Source organism: Sylvia atricapilla, chromosome 11, assembly GCF_009819655.1.
Source record: "Sylvia atricapilla isolate bSylAtr1 chromosome 11, bSylAtr1.pri, whole genome shotgun sequence".
NCBI classification, from domain to species: Eukaryota; Metazoa; Chordata; class Aves; order Passeriformes; family Sylviidae; genus Sylvia; species Sylvia atricapilla.
In genome coordinates, this window is record NC_089150.1 from 16,443,130 (window position 1) to 16,461,147 (window position 18,018).

Here is an 18,018-nt window from a genome sequence, read left to right on the forward strand (position 1 = left end):
AAACCCTCCAAGAAACATTCATTCTCAGTCCGGGGAGCTCCTATTCCTCCTGTGCGTGCAAACCAGCCCGGCAGCGCCCAGGGAGAGGGCGTGAGGGCAGGCTTTGCTAAAAGCCCAGCTAAAGCTGCCAGCACGGCTGTGACCCCAGCCCGACAGCCTCAGCCCGCGATCCCTCTGTGCCTCGGCGGTGAGTGCCGCACACGGGGAAGATGCTCCGGGGCACGGGGGAACCATAAGCCTAAAATAAATCCCCGGGCAAAGGCAGCGAGTGCAGAGCGAAGTGGTACAGACCTGGAGCGTGAGAACCAGCTCACCTCTTGACGGGCTAAGGGACCAGATGGATATTTCAGTCTTCAGGAAGGGTAAAGTCAGGCAACTGTTTATTTGCACAGAGTAAGCAAGGAAGCTTCACTCTGGGTTGAAGAGCTATACTAAGAGACATCGTCTTGTTCACAGAGCTGGTTTTGCCTCCTCTTTTTCCTTCAGGCCCAGAAAGGGTATCGAAAAACCCAGACAGGTATTTTCTTTAAACACCAAACGTCCAGACCTCTTACAGCAAGTATCAGAAACAAGAGCCTCACAGCAGCCTCAGTCTGCCAAGGGCAAGAGAGGGCAAAGGTTTCTTCATCTGTCCTTTACCCACAGCCACGCACAGGGCTGGAGATCTGCTGTGGGGACTTACCGAACACCCTGTCAAGTCAGGACCGTCTCTTTTCCCTCCCCCACCTGTGGCTCCTGATGCAGTGGTGGCACTGAGTCCATTCCTTGTATGTGTGCCACAAAACAGGATCATCCCGGGAGCTCAGTGTGCAGCGGTGCAGCAGCCCCCGGGGTCCCGGCAAACCACAGGGCACCCAGCAGCTCACCAAGTTGTAAAGCCCATCGGGCTGGGCTGCTGCCAAGTGTTCGTGGGAGAAGAAAAGGAAACGTTCAATGTAATCTGCATGAAAGTGCAGGAAGCCCTAAATTGTGTTAGCGCTATTAAGAAAGCTGGTTAGGTTACATCACTCAGCAAACTGGCCCAATACAGGTTTGATAGACTTGTTACAAACATCTGATTGTCCCTGATTAGATCAGACAATCAACCCCCATCCTGGTGTGTGGGCATTGTTTAACTCCCCTCTGCAATCTGTAAATTAGAATTCCAGACCTGGGAGATTGGATTCAAATTGGATTACTGGAGCAGGTCCAGCACAAGAACAACTGTGAGGCAGGAGAAGACACACACACACATGCACGAATGAATAAATAAATAAATAAACAAATAAAAACACGGGCACAGTCAGCCAGGATTTGATTAGGAGCAAATTAAAAATAGAATTAAAAACAAAACCCACCAACCTGCAATTACCAAAGAAGTAGGAAGAGGGCTGGATTTGTCACCATGAAATAAGAAAGCGCAGAGGTCTTGCCTTTAAATGGTTTGTACTTCAGCATGTGGAAGGTTGGTGGTTGTGGTCCTTGTTCCACCAAGTCAAAGAGTTCCTGTCCGTGGCCAGGAAGCTGGAATGGTGCATGAGGCAAGGAAACCCCATGTCTCACCAAACCCACAGGCTGTGTCAGAGCTCACCTGAGCTATGTTTATTCCCTCTCTCCTACCCCATTTTGTTCTCTAGGCAAGACAGGTAAAGTGTCCCTGGGCTGGGGCCCAGCAGGCCACAGCATGACCACTGGTCGCCTTCTGACATGCCCAGAGGTCAAAGCCAGGGCTGCACCACACTGCAGGAGGGAAACCCACGAGGGTTTGGCACCACGTGCTGCCAGCCAATGTGACCCCCCGTGCACTGGGACCTTTCCAGTTAAACACTTCAATGACTTGGCCAATGAGCACCTGGTTCAGCATCCTTCAGACAGGTCTGTGGTGCAGGGAGATGGCAACAGCACCTTGCTCTGCCAAAAGCAAAGCAGAAATTCCAGGGCTGCTCCTGCTGAATGCTGATCCCTTTTGCTGCCTGCCACCAACACCAGAGGACAGCAACAACCACAACAGCAGAGGAGGGAAGATTTCCTGATGATATTCTACCAGCCCATGCTGTGACAGAGGTCAGTGCCTCTGCTGCTGAGAGGAGGGAGCAGGGCTGAACTGGTCTGAGAGATGCTTTAATGTATTGCCATTTTTTGCAGCTTGTCAGACAGGTGGCACTTTTTGTTGTCCCTATCAGGGACCAGAAACCTGATAAAGGTTCCAATCACCAGAAACCTACAAGGGAAATCTCAGGGCTATCAGAATTGTTAAAGGGATAAACCTGTCCAATTAAATCCCTCTGCACTCTTGATATATGCTTGTGCCAGGCTCAAATGGAGGTGGGAACTAGTCCCAGGTAAGCAGTAATGCACTGAGTGTTCAACCAGGACTGAAAGTACAGCTGGCTTGACCTCCTCCCTCCTGCAATGCCCCCCCAGCCAGATTCACCTGAGAAGCTGATTTGGTCAGTACTTTGTGGGAACACACCTCACTCTTCGTCACAGGATCCTAAAGCATGGCCAAGTACAAAGTGCATCAACATTCAGAAGAAATATGCAAGAAAAAATGCCAGTAAGTGGGAAAACTCAAGGCTGAGGGTGAGGAGTGGAAACAGGAGACAAACCAGCAAAATAGGGTTAAGGCAATAATAAACCCTCAGCATCTCCAGGCCAGCCACCTTTTCTGTGTGTCAAATCCCAGCTCTTCCAACCTCTTTCCCTTAGGATCTAAGGTAAAGAAAGATGGGAACACCTACAGCCACATTCCCCTAGGCTTGCCCCCAGCCACAGGAAACCCAGCCAGACTTCCCTGCAGGATGCTTTCAAAATACAGGAAATCCCCAGTTTTGTCCTTTGTATTCCTTTTTCTGCCAAAAGAAAATGTCTAACACCAAGTGTAGCTTTTACTACCCCAGTTGCAGTAAAATCTGAGTGAAATATATTGTGACCTCCTACACCTTAGCTGAAGGAACAGGAACCTTGAAACCTCCTACCACTGAGCCCTCCTGCCAAACCCTTGCTTTCCCCCAGATGCTCATTCCACACTGGAGCTAAATATGCAGCAACAAAAATATGCTATTAAATTTCACAAAAACACAATTAAAAAAAAATAACACAAACTTTCCTCCTACTCCTGGTTAAGTGCCGTTAGTGCTCTGATCACCAGAGCCATGCTAAGGACACCAAACCTGTTGCACACCCATACATCTACATAAGATACACACAGATATACATAGTACACATTATAAATTCTGATACACAAAATGCCACTTTGCTACACTTTTGCTCCCCACAACATATTTGATACTGCACACAGCGGAGGTTCACAGGAAATGCAACAAACTTCACCTTAACTCAAAAGATTGTGCCAATGGTGTACAACCTGCAAAACTAAATCAGTTCTGTGGAGAAAATACCAGCCCAGCCGTGTCACCATGGGGGCAATGCAAGAGCCTGCAGGCATCCAGACCATATTTTGTGGATCAGCAGGCCTCTTTTTTGAGATGGGGGAATGTCACAAGCACAGAGAGTAATCTTTAGGCTGGTCACAGTATATGAATAGTTCACTTCAGGGCATAACCCACTCAGTAAACTGTGGGATGTGTCGCTCTCAGGAGGCAAAGCAAATTGTCTGTGGTTAAATATGTGAAGAATGAAGCAGTCAGCATCCAAAAGCAGCCTTCACAAGAACTATATAAAAAGGAGAAACAATCTTAAAACATATCCTAGGATCTAAAATTTCTGCCTCTCAGCCTCCTCCTCCAACAAATCACAACTTCCTTCTCCCCCAGGCTGTGGAGCTTCAAGAAAGAATAGACCTCGAGGCATCACTCATGTACTTGACATAGTATTCTAAAAGAAAGAAGAAGTGCCCCTTGGGTTTGGGAATCTGGGCCCACACCATGAACACCCTCAGGTGATGTCTTTTTCCCTGGCTCACTCAGGGCTCCACCAACAGCAAACTCCAACATCTGGGCTCCCAAAGAAGCCTCAGCCTGTACATCTCTCTCTGGGCACATACAAAGGCAAAGAGGGGTTGGAACAAACTGAAAAACTGAAGAGGAGATAGGAAATAAAGTTGAAAAACTGACCAAGAATCTACTTGGCAAAAAAACAACCTGATGAGTTCTAGTTTCAGATGATGTAAAGCCATGAGCCAGCCAGCTGTGATTCCCAGCACAAGGAAAACCCAAGAGGGATTTGTGGTCTTTTGGTAATGTGCCACCTCACTCCTTTCCACATCTTACAAAAGGTGTCACTTTCAGCCCTAACAAGGACAAGCTCATGAGTGTGGACAAGAGAAGCCCATTAAACTCCCACCCAGCCAGGAGCACACCTACTGCTTCCTTACCCCTCACCTGCAGCTCTGGAACTTCCCCACAGTGCAATACACTGGGTAAATGTAATGTCAGCTCCTTCTTAGTCTTCTACCTCCAATTCAAAGGAAATTAGATGCATTTTTGGTATTGAAGGCCATCTTTTTTCACCTCCCCCCCGTTAAAGACTGGGAATAAAAAGCAGCTGGAACTACAAAGCCCAAAGGTGACTGGGAGGCCACGTTTGAAGCAATGAAATCATCATGGACAAAGGACACTGGAAAAGGCAATTAGTGCTGATGCAAATCCATGTCAAACAGAATCCATTGTGTGGGATTAGGGGTAGAAGCCCTCAGGATCCAGCTGAGGATACTCCAGTGTCAGGTGGAACAGGTGGGGAATGCAAAAACATCTTCCTAGGAGATTTTTGTCCCAGGATGAGACTGTCATCTGATATGATGCTCTGGAACAAAAAGGGAGAGACAGCTTCCAAATAACCGGCCACTTGTAGGTGCCTTATTTTAGGAAGCAATTACCCTCTCTGCCACACACCCCTAGGCTCCAGCACAGCTTCAAAATGCACGAGGGAAATCAGAGTGTCCTGTTAGTGCCAGATCCATGCCACAGTGCTGCACCATTGCTGCCAGGGCCAGACAGGTTCAGTTTCCTTGTGCTTGATTTCTGCCTCTTAGAAATGCAACACACAAGGTAACAAACTGCATTAATAAATGCTATGCACATAGTTTAATAAAAACACATTAAAATTTTCACTTAGAAACAGAGGAAAACAGGTTCTTTGATGACTGGACTGAATCACCTCGTAATCAGAACAGTGCTCTAAACTGTGCACCCATGGTGTGTGTCCAAAGGCTTGTGAGCACCTTCCTACAAAGCCCCACTGAGGCCCAGGCAGCATCCCTTCTCTCTCCTGCAGCAAAGCAGACTGGGCTCTCCCTCAGGAGAGTAAGCACATGAGTGACAGGACAATTTGTACATCAAGGAGAGACTCCATTTCTCCCTCCTCACCTGCCCTTGCCAATACATGGAGTCCCACCTGACTCAGATGCTGAAAAATATGTTTCAAGAAGTCATCATCACTCTTGTGAGTCATGAGAGAAGAGGAGGAAATGACTCCAGGAGAGATGATTCAACTAAAGGGAGAGTTGAGACAGATGAAAACAGGCAGGAGAATGGAAGGAGGTATGGGAACTGCACTGTTTCAAAGGAGCTCAGCAAAATGTGGAAGAAATTTAGAAGATTCAATTTCTCTTCCCCCATCAACTTCCCTATTTCCAGATTTTGTTGTTAGTACTACCAATCCAAAACACCAAGAATTTACATGGAAACTAGATGTAAAAGTCTGCTCCATCTGAGAGTGCACTCTGAAGGAGTCTCTGGAAAGATTAATTTAGGTCAAGGGTTCATTGTTTCCACTATAAAGACAGCACCACGTGCTGTTACCTAACCAGCACTGCCAGAATCACCTCTGTGACAGGTGAGCCCTTCACAGCACACCAGGGAGTCCTGCCCAAAAACCCAACAAAAAAAAGAAAGACAGTTGGAAGACAAACAAGGTTATTTGTACCATGGGCACAGTTCAACCCTTGATCTAGCACCAAAAGATGCACAAACTCTCTATAAGTCTGTGTGACTCAGAGCAAATGGCAAAGAAAAACAGTGTGACTGATGAGCTGAAATTCAAATGTCACAGTGGAACCACTCAGCAGAGTCATACTGTGTAACTCAGGGTTATTACCCTGTGCATCCCACGGGGGCCATGTGTTGTCCAGGTGTGTATCAAGTTTGCAACAACCTTCTGTCACCTGTATCTTCCTCCAGCATCTATAGATGCTGCACATCTCTGGAACATTTAATATGATATATGCTCAAGTATGCATCAAACTATATGAGCACAAGGATACAAGTCCATGTGTAAAAGAAAATTGGTCTCCCTGATTTTCACTTCCACAACCCAAATGCAGGGCTGACAGTTTACACCTCTTTAGTCCCACTTCAGTTTCTTCCATTCAAGCTAAAACACTTGGTGTGAGTCCCAAGTAGGATTATTCTTTAATTCCCAGAGTAAGAAACTGGGTAAACAACAATCTTCTTCACCCAAGTCCCTACAGTCACCATCTTTGTCAGGCACTGTGGACAGCCTCACAGCACTCAGGCCAGACTTTGACCACCCTTCACTGAGATCCTGTCTTGAGACTCCCCTGGCCCACGTGGGTGTCCCGTGATTCCTGTTGCATACCTTCTCCAAGCTACTTCTTACCCACTCTGGAGACAGGTCACTTCCAAACTCTCACTGCCTTAGTTACACCTCAGTTGCTGCAATATCCCTTCTCTCACCACAGCACGTTTCCCTGTGCTCCCATTCCTGTCTATCAGGTTGAAGGGTGAGCAAGTCTTTTTGGCTGCAGTGCTTCTGTGGACACATCAGCTGTGTTACCTGCTCCAAGCCTTCCCCTTGTCTATCACCCTGCAGACACCCTTCCAGCGAATCCAGCTCCGAGCTGCCTCCAGCTGGCCACACTGCCAGATGGTCATTGTACAATGTCATGCCACTTGATAAAATTGTGTTTTAGAGAGGACACCTCAGCTCCTGGAGGGGAGGTATCCATACCCCTCTGCACTGGAGAAGGTTGTCCCTCTCTCCAGGAAGGCAGTTACTTGTTCCTGTCCCAGTAACAGAGCATGGCCCTGCTGCCACCTCCTTATAGCCACCAGTGGGTTTTACTGAGCAGGCACCATGGATCAGGTCACCTTCCTTCATTTTACAAGGACTGTTATAAAATAGGACAAGACTGAAAATGTATGCAGATAGCCATGAGGGCAATCCACACATGCAGTCAGTCACAGGGCTCAAGTCCCCAGAACCAGCACAAACCCTTCAAGTGCATCATCTAAACAGGAAAGGCTCCACTTGTCCAGAACACTTCCATGAGTGATAGCAGGGACACTGCAGCACCTCTGCTTCCAGTACACTCCCAGTTAAATGACAGGATTAAATTTGCTGCCAGGCTTTTGCTGTCACTTGTATTCTTGTGGCAGCATCTTCAGGTGTTTGCATGACAGTGGGAAGAGATAAAAAGCAAGAACATATGTAGAGTAAATCCCCACACACATCCTTGCCTCCTTGCTCCATATAAATCTGTCCAACTGCAGGATGCAGTTCCCAGAAAAGGCCACACAATCACAGAAATCACTTTGAAGCTGAGATCATACCGCTAAACCAGCATCAACTCTCTTGTTTAAACTGAATATCTCCATCAAAGGATCAGAACACAGGCCTATCTCCTTACCTTTAAAGCACGGACTTTCTTGGCCAAGAGGCTCTCAATGTCCCCTGCGACCTTCTCCACCAATTTCCTGGGCACATTCTCCTTGACTTCAAACAGGTTTTTATTGTCATCGTAGATCTAAGAGGGGAAGCAAGAGAAAAAGACAGTCAGCATTAGTGAGGAGTACAGGAGCCTTCCTACAGAAAAGCTGATCCTCTAACAGAGAACTCTAGCAATGTAGATTGGGTAACAATATAAGCTTTGGAAATGAGGGGAGCAAGAGAAGAAAGGCTTTGTAACCAGAAAAAACAGAAATGCAGTCAACCTGCTGCCCACACTGCTGGCTCTATAGCTGCCTGCTTTCATGCTTGCAGGCAATGAGCATCCCACCCTCTCATTCAAAAGCTGAGCTGCCCATCCCTGCCTCTGCTAAGCCACTGGTGTGGCACAGGCAGAGCCACCACACACTGCAGGCAGTGCAGGGCTTGGAAGCACTGAGGCAGCAGGGCTGCCCTGGGGACCAGGAACGGGAACAAGGGGATCATATGAAGCAGGATAAACCCCACATCTCTAACCAAGGCACAGTAATTTGGCACCCTCAGGAAATGAGGATTTCTACAACCAGTCCAGAACTTGGCCAGGCTGTGGTGGGTAGAGGCAGAAATCTATACCAAAATTATCCAGAAGGCCAATGCAATCATCTGTATTTGAATGTTTGCACCCAAAGTGGCAGCAATGGCCCACAGGTACATCATACAACTGCAAGGAACAACCCCAGACCCAAGGGAGTTGCTGTTGGCATCAGCACTGCCTCCAGAAGAAGGGATCAGTCCCACCAGAAGACTTCACAACCACAAACCTCTCAGTCACCTCCTCAGATGATTTCGTGGCTTGTTAACTCCCCCTGCCTGCAGACCCAGGTGCAGCCAACACAGGGTCAAAGGGAAGAGTTTATTGCCATCATCTGAGATTAGCAAAAAAAAAAAAAAAAAAAAAAATTTCCTCATGCCCTATCTTTTCTTAAGTAAGGTACATGAAGAAAACCACAAAGCAAATAGGATTCTGCTTCTCTCTTTATCCTCAGGCTACTTGCAAATACCTTCAGCTCTAGACACGGAGACATATGGGAACAGAAAACCCTCCAAGGAGAGCTGGACCTCCCCAAGGAGGTAGCAGACTGCACACTTAACTGCAAATTCCATGCTAAGCATGTCTGGCACCTACCCAAGCTTGTATGATCCTTGGGAGCTGAATCATGCTTCCCACGGGACAAAACCCTCTCTTTGCTGGAGCTTCATTACAAGTGAAAGACTCTGCCTGTACGTGGTGGTTCGTTGCAGACCTGGCCATGAGGACCAGGGCTTGCAGAAGCAATTTCTCATGACACATCTGCCCCGGGTCTGCAGAGCAGCACCCAAACACAAACAGCAAACAGCCAGCCTCCACATGACAGCCACGTACCCTGAACCTCCTCCATTTCAGCCAGGGCTAAGGAGAGGCTCAGCCAGAGACACCCACCAGGCTCACACTGTCACAGTTCTTTCTCTCGGTGGAGCAAAAGGAAAGGTACAGGCAGGTGCTCAGGATCTGGATGGTGGCACATCACACAGCTCAGGGACATGATGAGACCCTCTAAAATGCTGGGAAACTACTAACTGCTCTCTCTTCAGACCTTATAATGAGCTGGAGTAGACAGCAACTCCACTTGCTGAAGGCAGCTGACAATGAATTCAAGAGCCAGGGCAGAGACATCCCCCAGCTCCAGCCTCCCTTTCCCTTTCATGGTTAAACAAAGCACTTTCTGAGGCTGAAGCCACAGGAGTACACTTAGATAGACTAAGCACAAGGCTGCTCTTTCAGCTGGGCACAGTCCCTCCAGACCTACTGGGTTATTCCTTCCACTTTGTTCTTTGCAGCTCTCTCTGGGGCCCCTGCTCTGCCCAAGCTCCTCCTTTCTTCCATGGCCCTAGGAAACTCCTAACAGCAGTCTCTTCTGGCAGCCTTATGTCCACATATACCATTACTCTGTTCTAGCTCTACTCCAGCAACTGCTTTTCCCCCCCAAAAAAGCCCCAAGGGACTCAGGTCACCTGCCCTGGCTGCCAGGACAGTAACCCACCCTACCTCAGTCAGTGGGGTAGCGCACAAAAGGCTCAGATCTGATCGTTTTTGAGGTTTCTGGAGAAAACAGAATTTCTGTGAATTTTTGTGGTTACTGACTTGCAAGAACATAGCCCATAAGCCAAGAGCAAAGAGCCAGACATCTGTGATCCTCATCTGACCCCTGAGTCCCTAAGAGACACAGGGAGCATGGCTCCAGTGCCCTCCCCAAGGCTCTGCTCTTGCATGCTCCACACATACCATCCTTCAAGGGAGGCAACCCCAACAACCTGGTTTGTCTGAAATGGGCTTCACCCAAATCTCTTTGGTTCCCAAACCACCCACACTTCACATTAATTTGGCAACTCCTGTGTTATTCAAAGTGATCACTCTGTGAGCACAGGGACTCCAAAGAGGATGCTTTAGTAAGAGAAGACATTTAAGAGGCATCCCCAGACCCCAGAAGAAATTATTTAATAGAATGGTTTGGGTGGGAAGGGACCTTAAATACCATCTTATTCCAGCCCCCTGCCATGGGCAGGGACCCCTTCCACTCTCCCAGGTTGCCCCAAGCCTTGTCCAGCCTGGCCTTGAACATTTGCAGGGATGAGGCAGCTACAGCTTCTCTGGGAAACCTGTGCCAGTGCCTCATCACCCTCACAGCAGTTAATTTCTTCCTAATATCTAATCTCAACCTCCCCTCTTTCAGTGCGAAGCCATTCCCTCTTGTCATGTCACACCATGGCTTTGCCCAAAGTCCCTCTCCAGCTTTCTTGGAGCCCCTTTAGGCAGTGGAAGGGGCTCTAAGATCTCCCCAAAGCTTTCTCTTCTCCAGGCTGAACATTATCAGCTCTCTCAGCCAGTCTTCATAGCAGAGGTGCTCCAGCCTTCTGGTGATCTGCATTGCCTTCCTCTGGACCTCCTCCACCTGTTTCTCATGTTGAGGGTTCCAGACCTGGATGCAGTATTCCAGGTGAGGTCTCACCAGTGCAGAGGGCAAGAGTCACTCGCCTCCCTCAGCTCACTTTTGATGCAGCTCAGGATACGATTTCTAGATGTTCTTCACATCAGAGCTCCATCACACCCTGAGCTTCAAACAAAAAGCTTGTATTGCCAATAGCAATACAACATCCTGCACTAGATAAGAACGCCTCACATTGGCGCAGAAAGGGTTAGAGCAAGGAAAGCTCGACACAAAGCAATATTCTCTCACACTCTTTTTTTTTCCCCTTGGTAAGTAACAGCACAACAAAGTCATGTGCTTGGAAGATGCAGGATACCTCCAGCTGAGCAGCAGCAATTAGGAAAGCAAAGAGGAGCAATCTTCAAGGAGAAAGCTTTGGGTACAGAGGGAGTCCTGACATTAGTATTTTCCTATTATGAAACAGAAAATTGTCTCCTATTGGTAATGGACAGATTTGTGCCTGTCCACAAGGGAGGAAAGAACAGAAAAAGAAACCAGGAGCTGTTCCTCCAGCCCTCTCTGCAGCTGCAGAGCTCTGCAGTCTTCGTGGCTGAACAGCTCACCGGCGTTAATTAGAACAATTCAAGACAAATTAACAGTGACCATACGTGCATGAGAATGTCCCAGACAGGCAGGGGAATGAACGGTGGGGGCTCCAGGCAATTCAGAGAACTTTACAGTCTCCACTGTAGCATTTTACTTTGGGTTGTTCAGAATGTGGTCAGGTTTTATTTATCTAAGGTGACATTTCCCATATTGGGTTTTTCCTCAACCTGAATCAAAGGGAGGATCTTTCTGGCCAAACACATCCCAAACATTCCTCAGTGATGGCAAAGACCTTTAGTTTTGTCCAGATTAGAAAGCCATTCTCATTGAAATTCTCCTGTGATCCAGCACTCTGGGACCTGTTTTTGAGATTAGTGACACTGGTGACCTCAGAGGCAAGGAACTGCCCTCACTGACTCCGTGCTCATACCCTCACACCCAGCTGTGTTTGCACTCGTAGGGAGAAGGGGTGCAGGTTGTGTGCTCTTGGCAGACTGGGTTTTACTTGGCAATACACTGAGCAACAAGCCCCAGCCCCTCACAGCCTCCCTGCTAGGCAGGGCGGGGGGGTGGCAATGCAGGGACACCAGCAAAGCCAAATGCTGCACTGCTCCAGCTACACTGAAAAGAAGAAGTAACACCCTTGTATTAGTCCTCCTCAACGTGGTTGGCAAACCTGAGATTACTGTGCAGGAGAAGGGCTGTAGAGAGCCCCTGAATTACTTACAGAGGGAGTGGCTCTCAGGAAACACAGAGGAGGAAACTGTTGTACTCAGAGAATGGGGATTCAGACCACATTTATGAACTGCAATCTCAATAAAAAAAGTCTGGGAAGGGCTGAAGGTGGATGCAGTAGAAGATTCAATCCTGGCAGTGGAAAGAAGTCCAGCAGTGGATGCTGAGAGTGAACTAGTAATGGCAAGAGCAGGAGGGAGTGAGAGGGAATGTTAACAATAGCCAAACAACAGAAATTACTGAGCTGGAATAAAAAAATAAAAGCAAAAGAAAAAACCCAAAGAGAGGCAGGTGGGGGGAAGAAAAATCCAAGTGTTGAAGACAACCTGCAACATGAAAAATTTATTCCTACATACTCCTAAGCATAGTGCAATTACAAACAGCCAGGAAAATGATTTTAAACCAGCCCAGCAGTGCTAAGTGGCCTCACTTAAGAGCAAAGCTGGTAACACAACCAACTGTCAGCACATGTTCCTAGCAGCACCTGCACAGCCAAGGAGGCAGATCTGATACTGCCTTGAAACACCCATTCTCTAAATTCACTTGTTTGCCTTGCTCCTAATGCACAATAAATGATGCTCATCTCTGCCTTTAATTCCCTCTGTGCCTATATATTCAGGGAGCTGTCAGAGTTCAGAGAAAGCATTTTCCTCTCCCCAATTCCCTGTGAGCACACCAAGCACCATGAAACTTGGCAGCCTGAGAAAGGAACGGGTGCAGAAATACTCCCATGTAAGTGCAGAAATCACCATTTGATGAGCTGCCAAGAGAGAGGCCAACACCTTCCCAGGGGTCAAGGTATCCAATGATAAACCATGAAGGAAAATAACAAATCTCAGGAGAGCGCCCTGTAAAGCTCCACTAGAAAGTAAAAGCTGTCTCCTCAGCCTCAGCCTTCCTTGTCTCCAGCAGGCATTGGCCTCCCCTGCCAGCTGTCTCCAGCCTCCTCATCCAGGACATGAGGGAGGACACTGATGGGAGGGCAGGGGTGGTGGGCTACACCTGCAGCCCAAAGAAGACCCCTCCCTTCTCACTCCCTCCAGCACCAACTCCATGTCACAACTGCCACTAAGCAGCCCTTCCCCCAAATCAGAGGGGCAGCACTGCACTGTGCTTGCACAGCATCACCTCCATGCCAAGACTCCCCCAGCACCTTCCTCAAGAACAACAGCAACCAAAAAGCCGAACCCCAACAGAGCAGCTGGTAACCCCACAAGTTCTCAGCCACCCTGGGCCAGGATAGAGCTGTACCCACAGCTCAAACCCCACCTGGGGTTTGCTCAGGGCCAAGCAGCCAGAGGCTGTGGTGCTCCAGCTCCGGCTGGAAAGGCATCTGATCTGGGTAACAGTCATTTTCCAGAAATTAATTTTTTCTCCACCCCTGTATGAATCCAATACACCAGGTTTGGACAGCTGCAGTCCAAACAGCGTTTAATCACAGTGCAAACCTGGCATGTTTGCAAAAGAGCAAAGTACTACGTGCAGCAACAGAGCAGCTGCCTTCCTGCTCCCAGAGCATTCCACCTCAAAGCTCGGGTGCTCCAGGTGAGGCAGGCCAAAGGCCAGACCACATCTCTGCAGGCACAACAGCCACCCATACCCAAGATAACAACCCTCATGCCCCAGAAATGGGGCTGTGCCATGTCATGCCCCACAAAGACCAGCAAGCAAGAAAACAAAAGTGTTTTCCCAGCCAGCATTATCATGGGAGTCAGGGAAGGTCTCTGTTCAGGGTTATGCTTCAAGCTCCTGCAGCCAGACCTGTGCCTGGGATCAGTGCTGTACAGTGACCCAGATATGGTGTCCGCAAAGGGAATTCATCAGTACAGCAAAAACTGCAGCAGGATACCTGCCCTGAGAGGCACTGCTTGCTCAGACGGTGGGCTAGAGCTTCTCCTGGAGCTTCAGGATCAGTTGGTCTCCCTCAGACAAGCATCAGTCTGGCCCATTTTGAGTCTCATCTCACCTACTGCAGGGTCCTACCATTTGCCCATGGCTCAGAGTATGAGTGAAGAGGAAAGAGGAGAACCCTTGGGCAGACTTGCTTTTGCCTTGACACAGGCAAAAGACCCTTTTTGTCTGTACACAGGACAGACCCCTCTAAACTCCCTGAAGCAGAAGCCTTGAACAGAATTGCCCAGCAGTATGAAGGACCAACAAGAGCACCATAAGACAGTCGAGGCCAAGCACGGAACACTGTGGCTGGATACACGGGGAGGAAAAGGAGCGCCAGACCCCAGAGATCCCTGCTGGAAGATGGAGACTGCTCAGGGCCATAGGCAGAGACCACAGACAGCACGATTTCCATCTCATCCCTCATCACTGCTGCACCTACTGTTGTTAAGTTTCATTGTCTGGTGCTTATAGCCCTTGCAATGATGATAATCATCGTGGTTTCTACATTACATTAGGAGCGTGTGAGGCTGGGGCAGCGTCAGGGACAATCAGGCAGGCAGTGATCAGAGCAACAGCGGCCTCGCTGCCAGCTCACAGGACAGGCAGTGCTGCCTGTGCCGCCCCTCCTTGTGCAGAGCAGGTCACACGCCACTGCAGGGGCCAGGGGATGGACACTGGCACAGCAATGGTCTTCTGGAGAAGCAGTTATCAGCCAGGAAGGTGCTAGATCCTGGTTTGACATGTTGAAGAGTCACAAGAGGAACAGGCAAAGGGAAGCAGCTGCAGGTGAGCACTGGTGAGCCACAGTTCAGAGGGCTTTGCAAATCTACCCCACACCATCTCCCAGAACTGGTACTGTGTCTGCTGCCAGCCCCGAGGGCACAGCTCTCAGGTGCCCCGTTGGGAGCAGCGTGGGCAGTGCTCCCACAGACCCCAGGCTGTCCCTTGTCACCAGCCCTGCCTTGTCCTTGGCGCAGCCGCCGCTCCGGCAGCCTGCGGACGTGCTCCAGTGTGCACAGGAGGCAAACAGCTTGACATTTACTAACCCCAGCTCCCTCTCTCCTCAGTGCCATTTCCCTGCTGTGCTCCATCCTTCTACCTACCTCATAAAAAGCAAGCACCCTCTGAGCTGCTCTTCACAGCCCTCCCGCAGAAGCAGGACAGGGAAATGTGAAGTTTAGTTGCTCCTCAGGGATGGTCAGCTATAATTGAAGCAAACAAACCATAGAACTGAGGTCTCTGTAGTTCACTAAAGAGCCTGCTAAAAGGCAGCAGTACCACAGAGAACACGGGGGAAGAGCAAAAAGCAGCCCACACCACCAGGGATAGAGAGGTGGAGCTGCTCCAGTGCTCCCTATCCTGCCCCAGCACCCACACCTCCCCTCCTCCACTGGCTGAGCTTCTGCTTTCTCAGCACAGGATGACCAGCCTCTACAGCTGAGACTTCAGCCCTGCCAACCCTAAAGCAGACCTGGGCCTGCTATACATAATTTAGCAACTAGTCATGGATAAAGGGCTATGCATGGTTAGCCTGGATTATAGAAAACCTCTTCCAGCCTGGAAAGCAGCTTTTAGTCTTCATCATCCCAAACTCTTGTATGGGGAGCTCTCAGAGCAACAGACCTGCCTGGATGTTTGCAGAGAGTGAAAATCTTCTACAAAGAAATTCAGTATCACACAACTTCAAACTTGCTCTTCTTTCAGATAAAGCGCTGCAAAAATAAATTGCTGCACAGCTGAAGACAGAAGGTCTCAACCAGGATGGGAACTCTGCCCAGGCCCTTCTCTGCACCCTTACAGCCACTTGGATGGCGTGGGCCTTGCTGCCAGGTCAGGGCACAAGCCCCCCAGAGCCTGCTGTGCTAATGTACAAGAGAGAGAGAACAGCTACAGCTTCTCATAAAAAGGCCCAAATGCAGTCAGACATCACATGATCTCTAAAAATACAAGCTTGTACAGTATAACAGAAACAAAAAAACCCAGCCTGATCCTGGAGTCTGGCTGCTCTCTTTGTTATATGGGACATAGTAAAAGCTTTAGTAAGGAAAACAGTATTTTTAAAAGGTGCCTCAACTACTTTCCTTCAGGATTTGTCAAAGAGCTAATCAGTTTGATTAAGTTATGTCTACATAAAACATACCAACTTCAGATGAATGGCATTAAAATAGCACCTCAAATACCCTGGGTGCATCCTAGGAGGGGTGCTGTCATAGATAAAGATGTGCTATTTTGCTAGATTTCAGAGTGCATATCATGAAAAATGTGTTGAGGCCCTGGCACAGGCTGCTCCATCCCTGGAGTGTTCAAGGCCAGACTAGATGGAGTCCTGAGCAATCTGATCTAGTGGAAGGGGTCTCTACCCCTCACAGGGGGTTGGTATGAGATGGTATTTAGGGCCCCTTCCAACCTAAACCATTCTGTGATTTTTGCTGGAATCAGCACCTCCACATAATGGATCACACTGGGTTTTCCCCAGCATCCCTAAGAGAATGAAGAGGATGAAAATCATTAGGGAAAGATACATCTCTGTTCCTCAGATCCTCCTGGATCCTGTGTGGTTGCAGTTTTGCCTTTTGCACAGCTTCTGGACAGTTTAAAACTCGGTATTCTTTTATTCTGCTGCTTTTCTTTAGGACACTGAAATTACAAAAGCTCGTCGAGACCCAAAATGGGATCTCACCAGGCTCCATTTCCCTGGCAGTGAGGAGGATGAGAAAGGGCCACGGCTGCCCAGAGAGTAATGAACAACACTTCAGCAGGCTCTCTGGCAGTGCCTGTGGCAGGGCTGGCTGCTGCAGGTGGGCAAAGGCTGCTCCCCATCCCATGTGAGTGCACCCAAAGCACACACAGCTCTTTGCTCTGTACTGAGTGATGCAAGACTCACAGATCCTCAAAGAGTTGACTTTAAATAAATACCCAGACCTCTTTCCCAAAACAGCTTTATCTTCCTTGCCAGAAATGCTGTTGCTTTTTGTAGGAAGGGCTGTGGGGAAAGGCTGTGCTGTGCAACCTCTAACACTAAGGCTCCCAGACATATTTTGCAGGCTTCCTTTCATCAACATAAGAAAAAGAGTAACAATTACCTCACACTGCCTTTTATTTTTATTGATGGCTACCACTGGCCAAATTCAGCTCTCAGCTGCAGTGATGCAAATTTGGGATGACTCCACTGACATGGAATTAAACTAAATCTCTTATTAGAGCTAAAGCAATTGAAATCTAGGCCAGCATAAGTCAGCACTGTCAACAGTTACCCCCACAGTTTTCTGCAGAGTAATGATCTATTTTAAAGATATTGAACTTTTAGAAACAGCAACTTTGCAATCCTCTTGATTTACCTTCTGATACAGGTGTTGGGGCTTTCTCTGCACTTCAGAGATTCACATTTACAAGCTTTTCTCCCTAATCTCAAGCACTGGAAGCATTTCTGTAAAGGCACAGGCCCACTGGAAGCAAGGTTAGAAGAAACCCGCCTGTCCAACCCATCCTCTCTGTCTCATTCAGGATCCAGTTAACAGCTATTTACCAACTCAGCTCTAATCCACTCATGGTGGAGAGCCCAGGCTTCCCTGGCTGAGGTCCTTTAGTGTTTTTGTAGAATCAAGCATGGTGTGGGTTGGAAGGGTTAAAGAACATCTTGTTCCACCTTCCACTATCCAGGCTGCTCCAAGCCCTGGCCAGTCTGGCCCTGAGCACTTCCAGGGATATGGCAGCCACAGCTTCTCTGAGCAACCTGTGCCAGGGCCTCATCACCCCACAATAAAGAATTTATTTCTATTATATAAAGCAATTTGGCCCTCTGGCAGTGTAAAACCATTCCCCACTGCCCTCTCAGTCCATGCCCTTGTCAAAAGTCCCTCTCCAGCTCTCTTGGAGCCCCTTTAGTCACTGAAAGGGAGGCTTGCTAGAAAGGCATTACTGATGTTTAATATAAAGTTCCTCCTCTGTTGTGGAACAGGCTCAAAAAGCTTTGCCATATCACCAGGATATGGAGAACAGATTTCCAGACAGCTTTCTTCCACACATTTGCAGACTCATCCTTTTTCCTGCTAGTGCCTTCTGCTCCCTGAGCCAGTGGGGTTCAGGAACTGTAACAAGAATACACCATGTACCTGGAGATTTTAATAAAAAGGTGACCCTCTGCAAAGTCATTTCAGCCGAGATTTTCAGCTTCATCCCTCCTTGAAAGCATCACCAGCAAGACTTTAGC

At 48.5% G+C, this 18,018-nt stretch overlaps 1 protein-coding gene across 1 annotated transcript in view; it reads right to left on the reverse strand.

Annotated features, from left to right (window-relative positions):
- Positions 1–18,018, reverse strand: part of CACNA2D2 (calcium voltage-gated channel auxiliary subunit alpha2delta 2) — a 210,839-nt gene that overhangs the window by 119,578 nt on the left and 73,243 nt on the right. Inside the window, exon 3 of the mRNA XM_066326873.1 lies at positions 7,589–7,705. Within this exon, the coding sequence (XP_066182970.1) occupies positions 7,589–7,705 (117 nt within the window). The remainder of the gene's footprint in view (positions 1–7,588; positions 7,706–18,018) is intronic.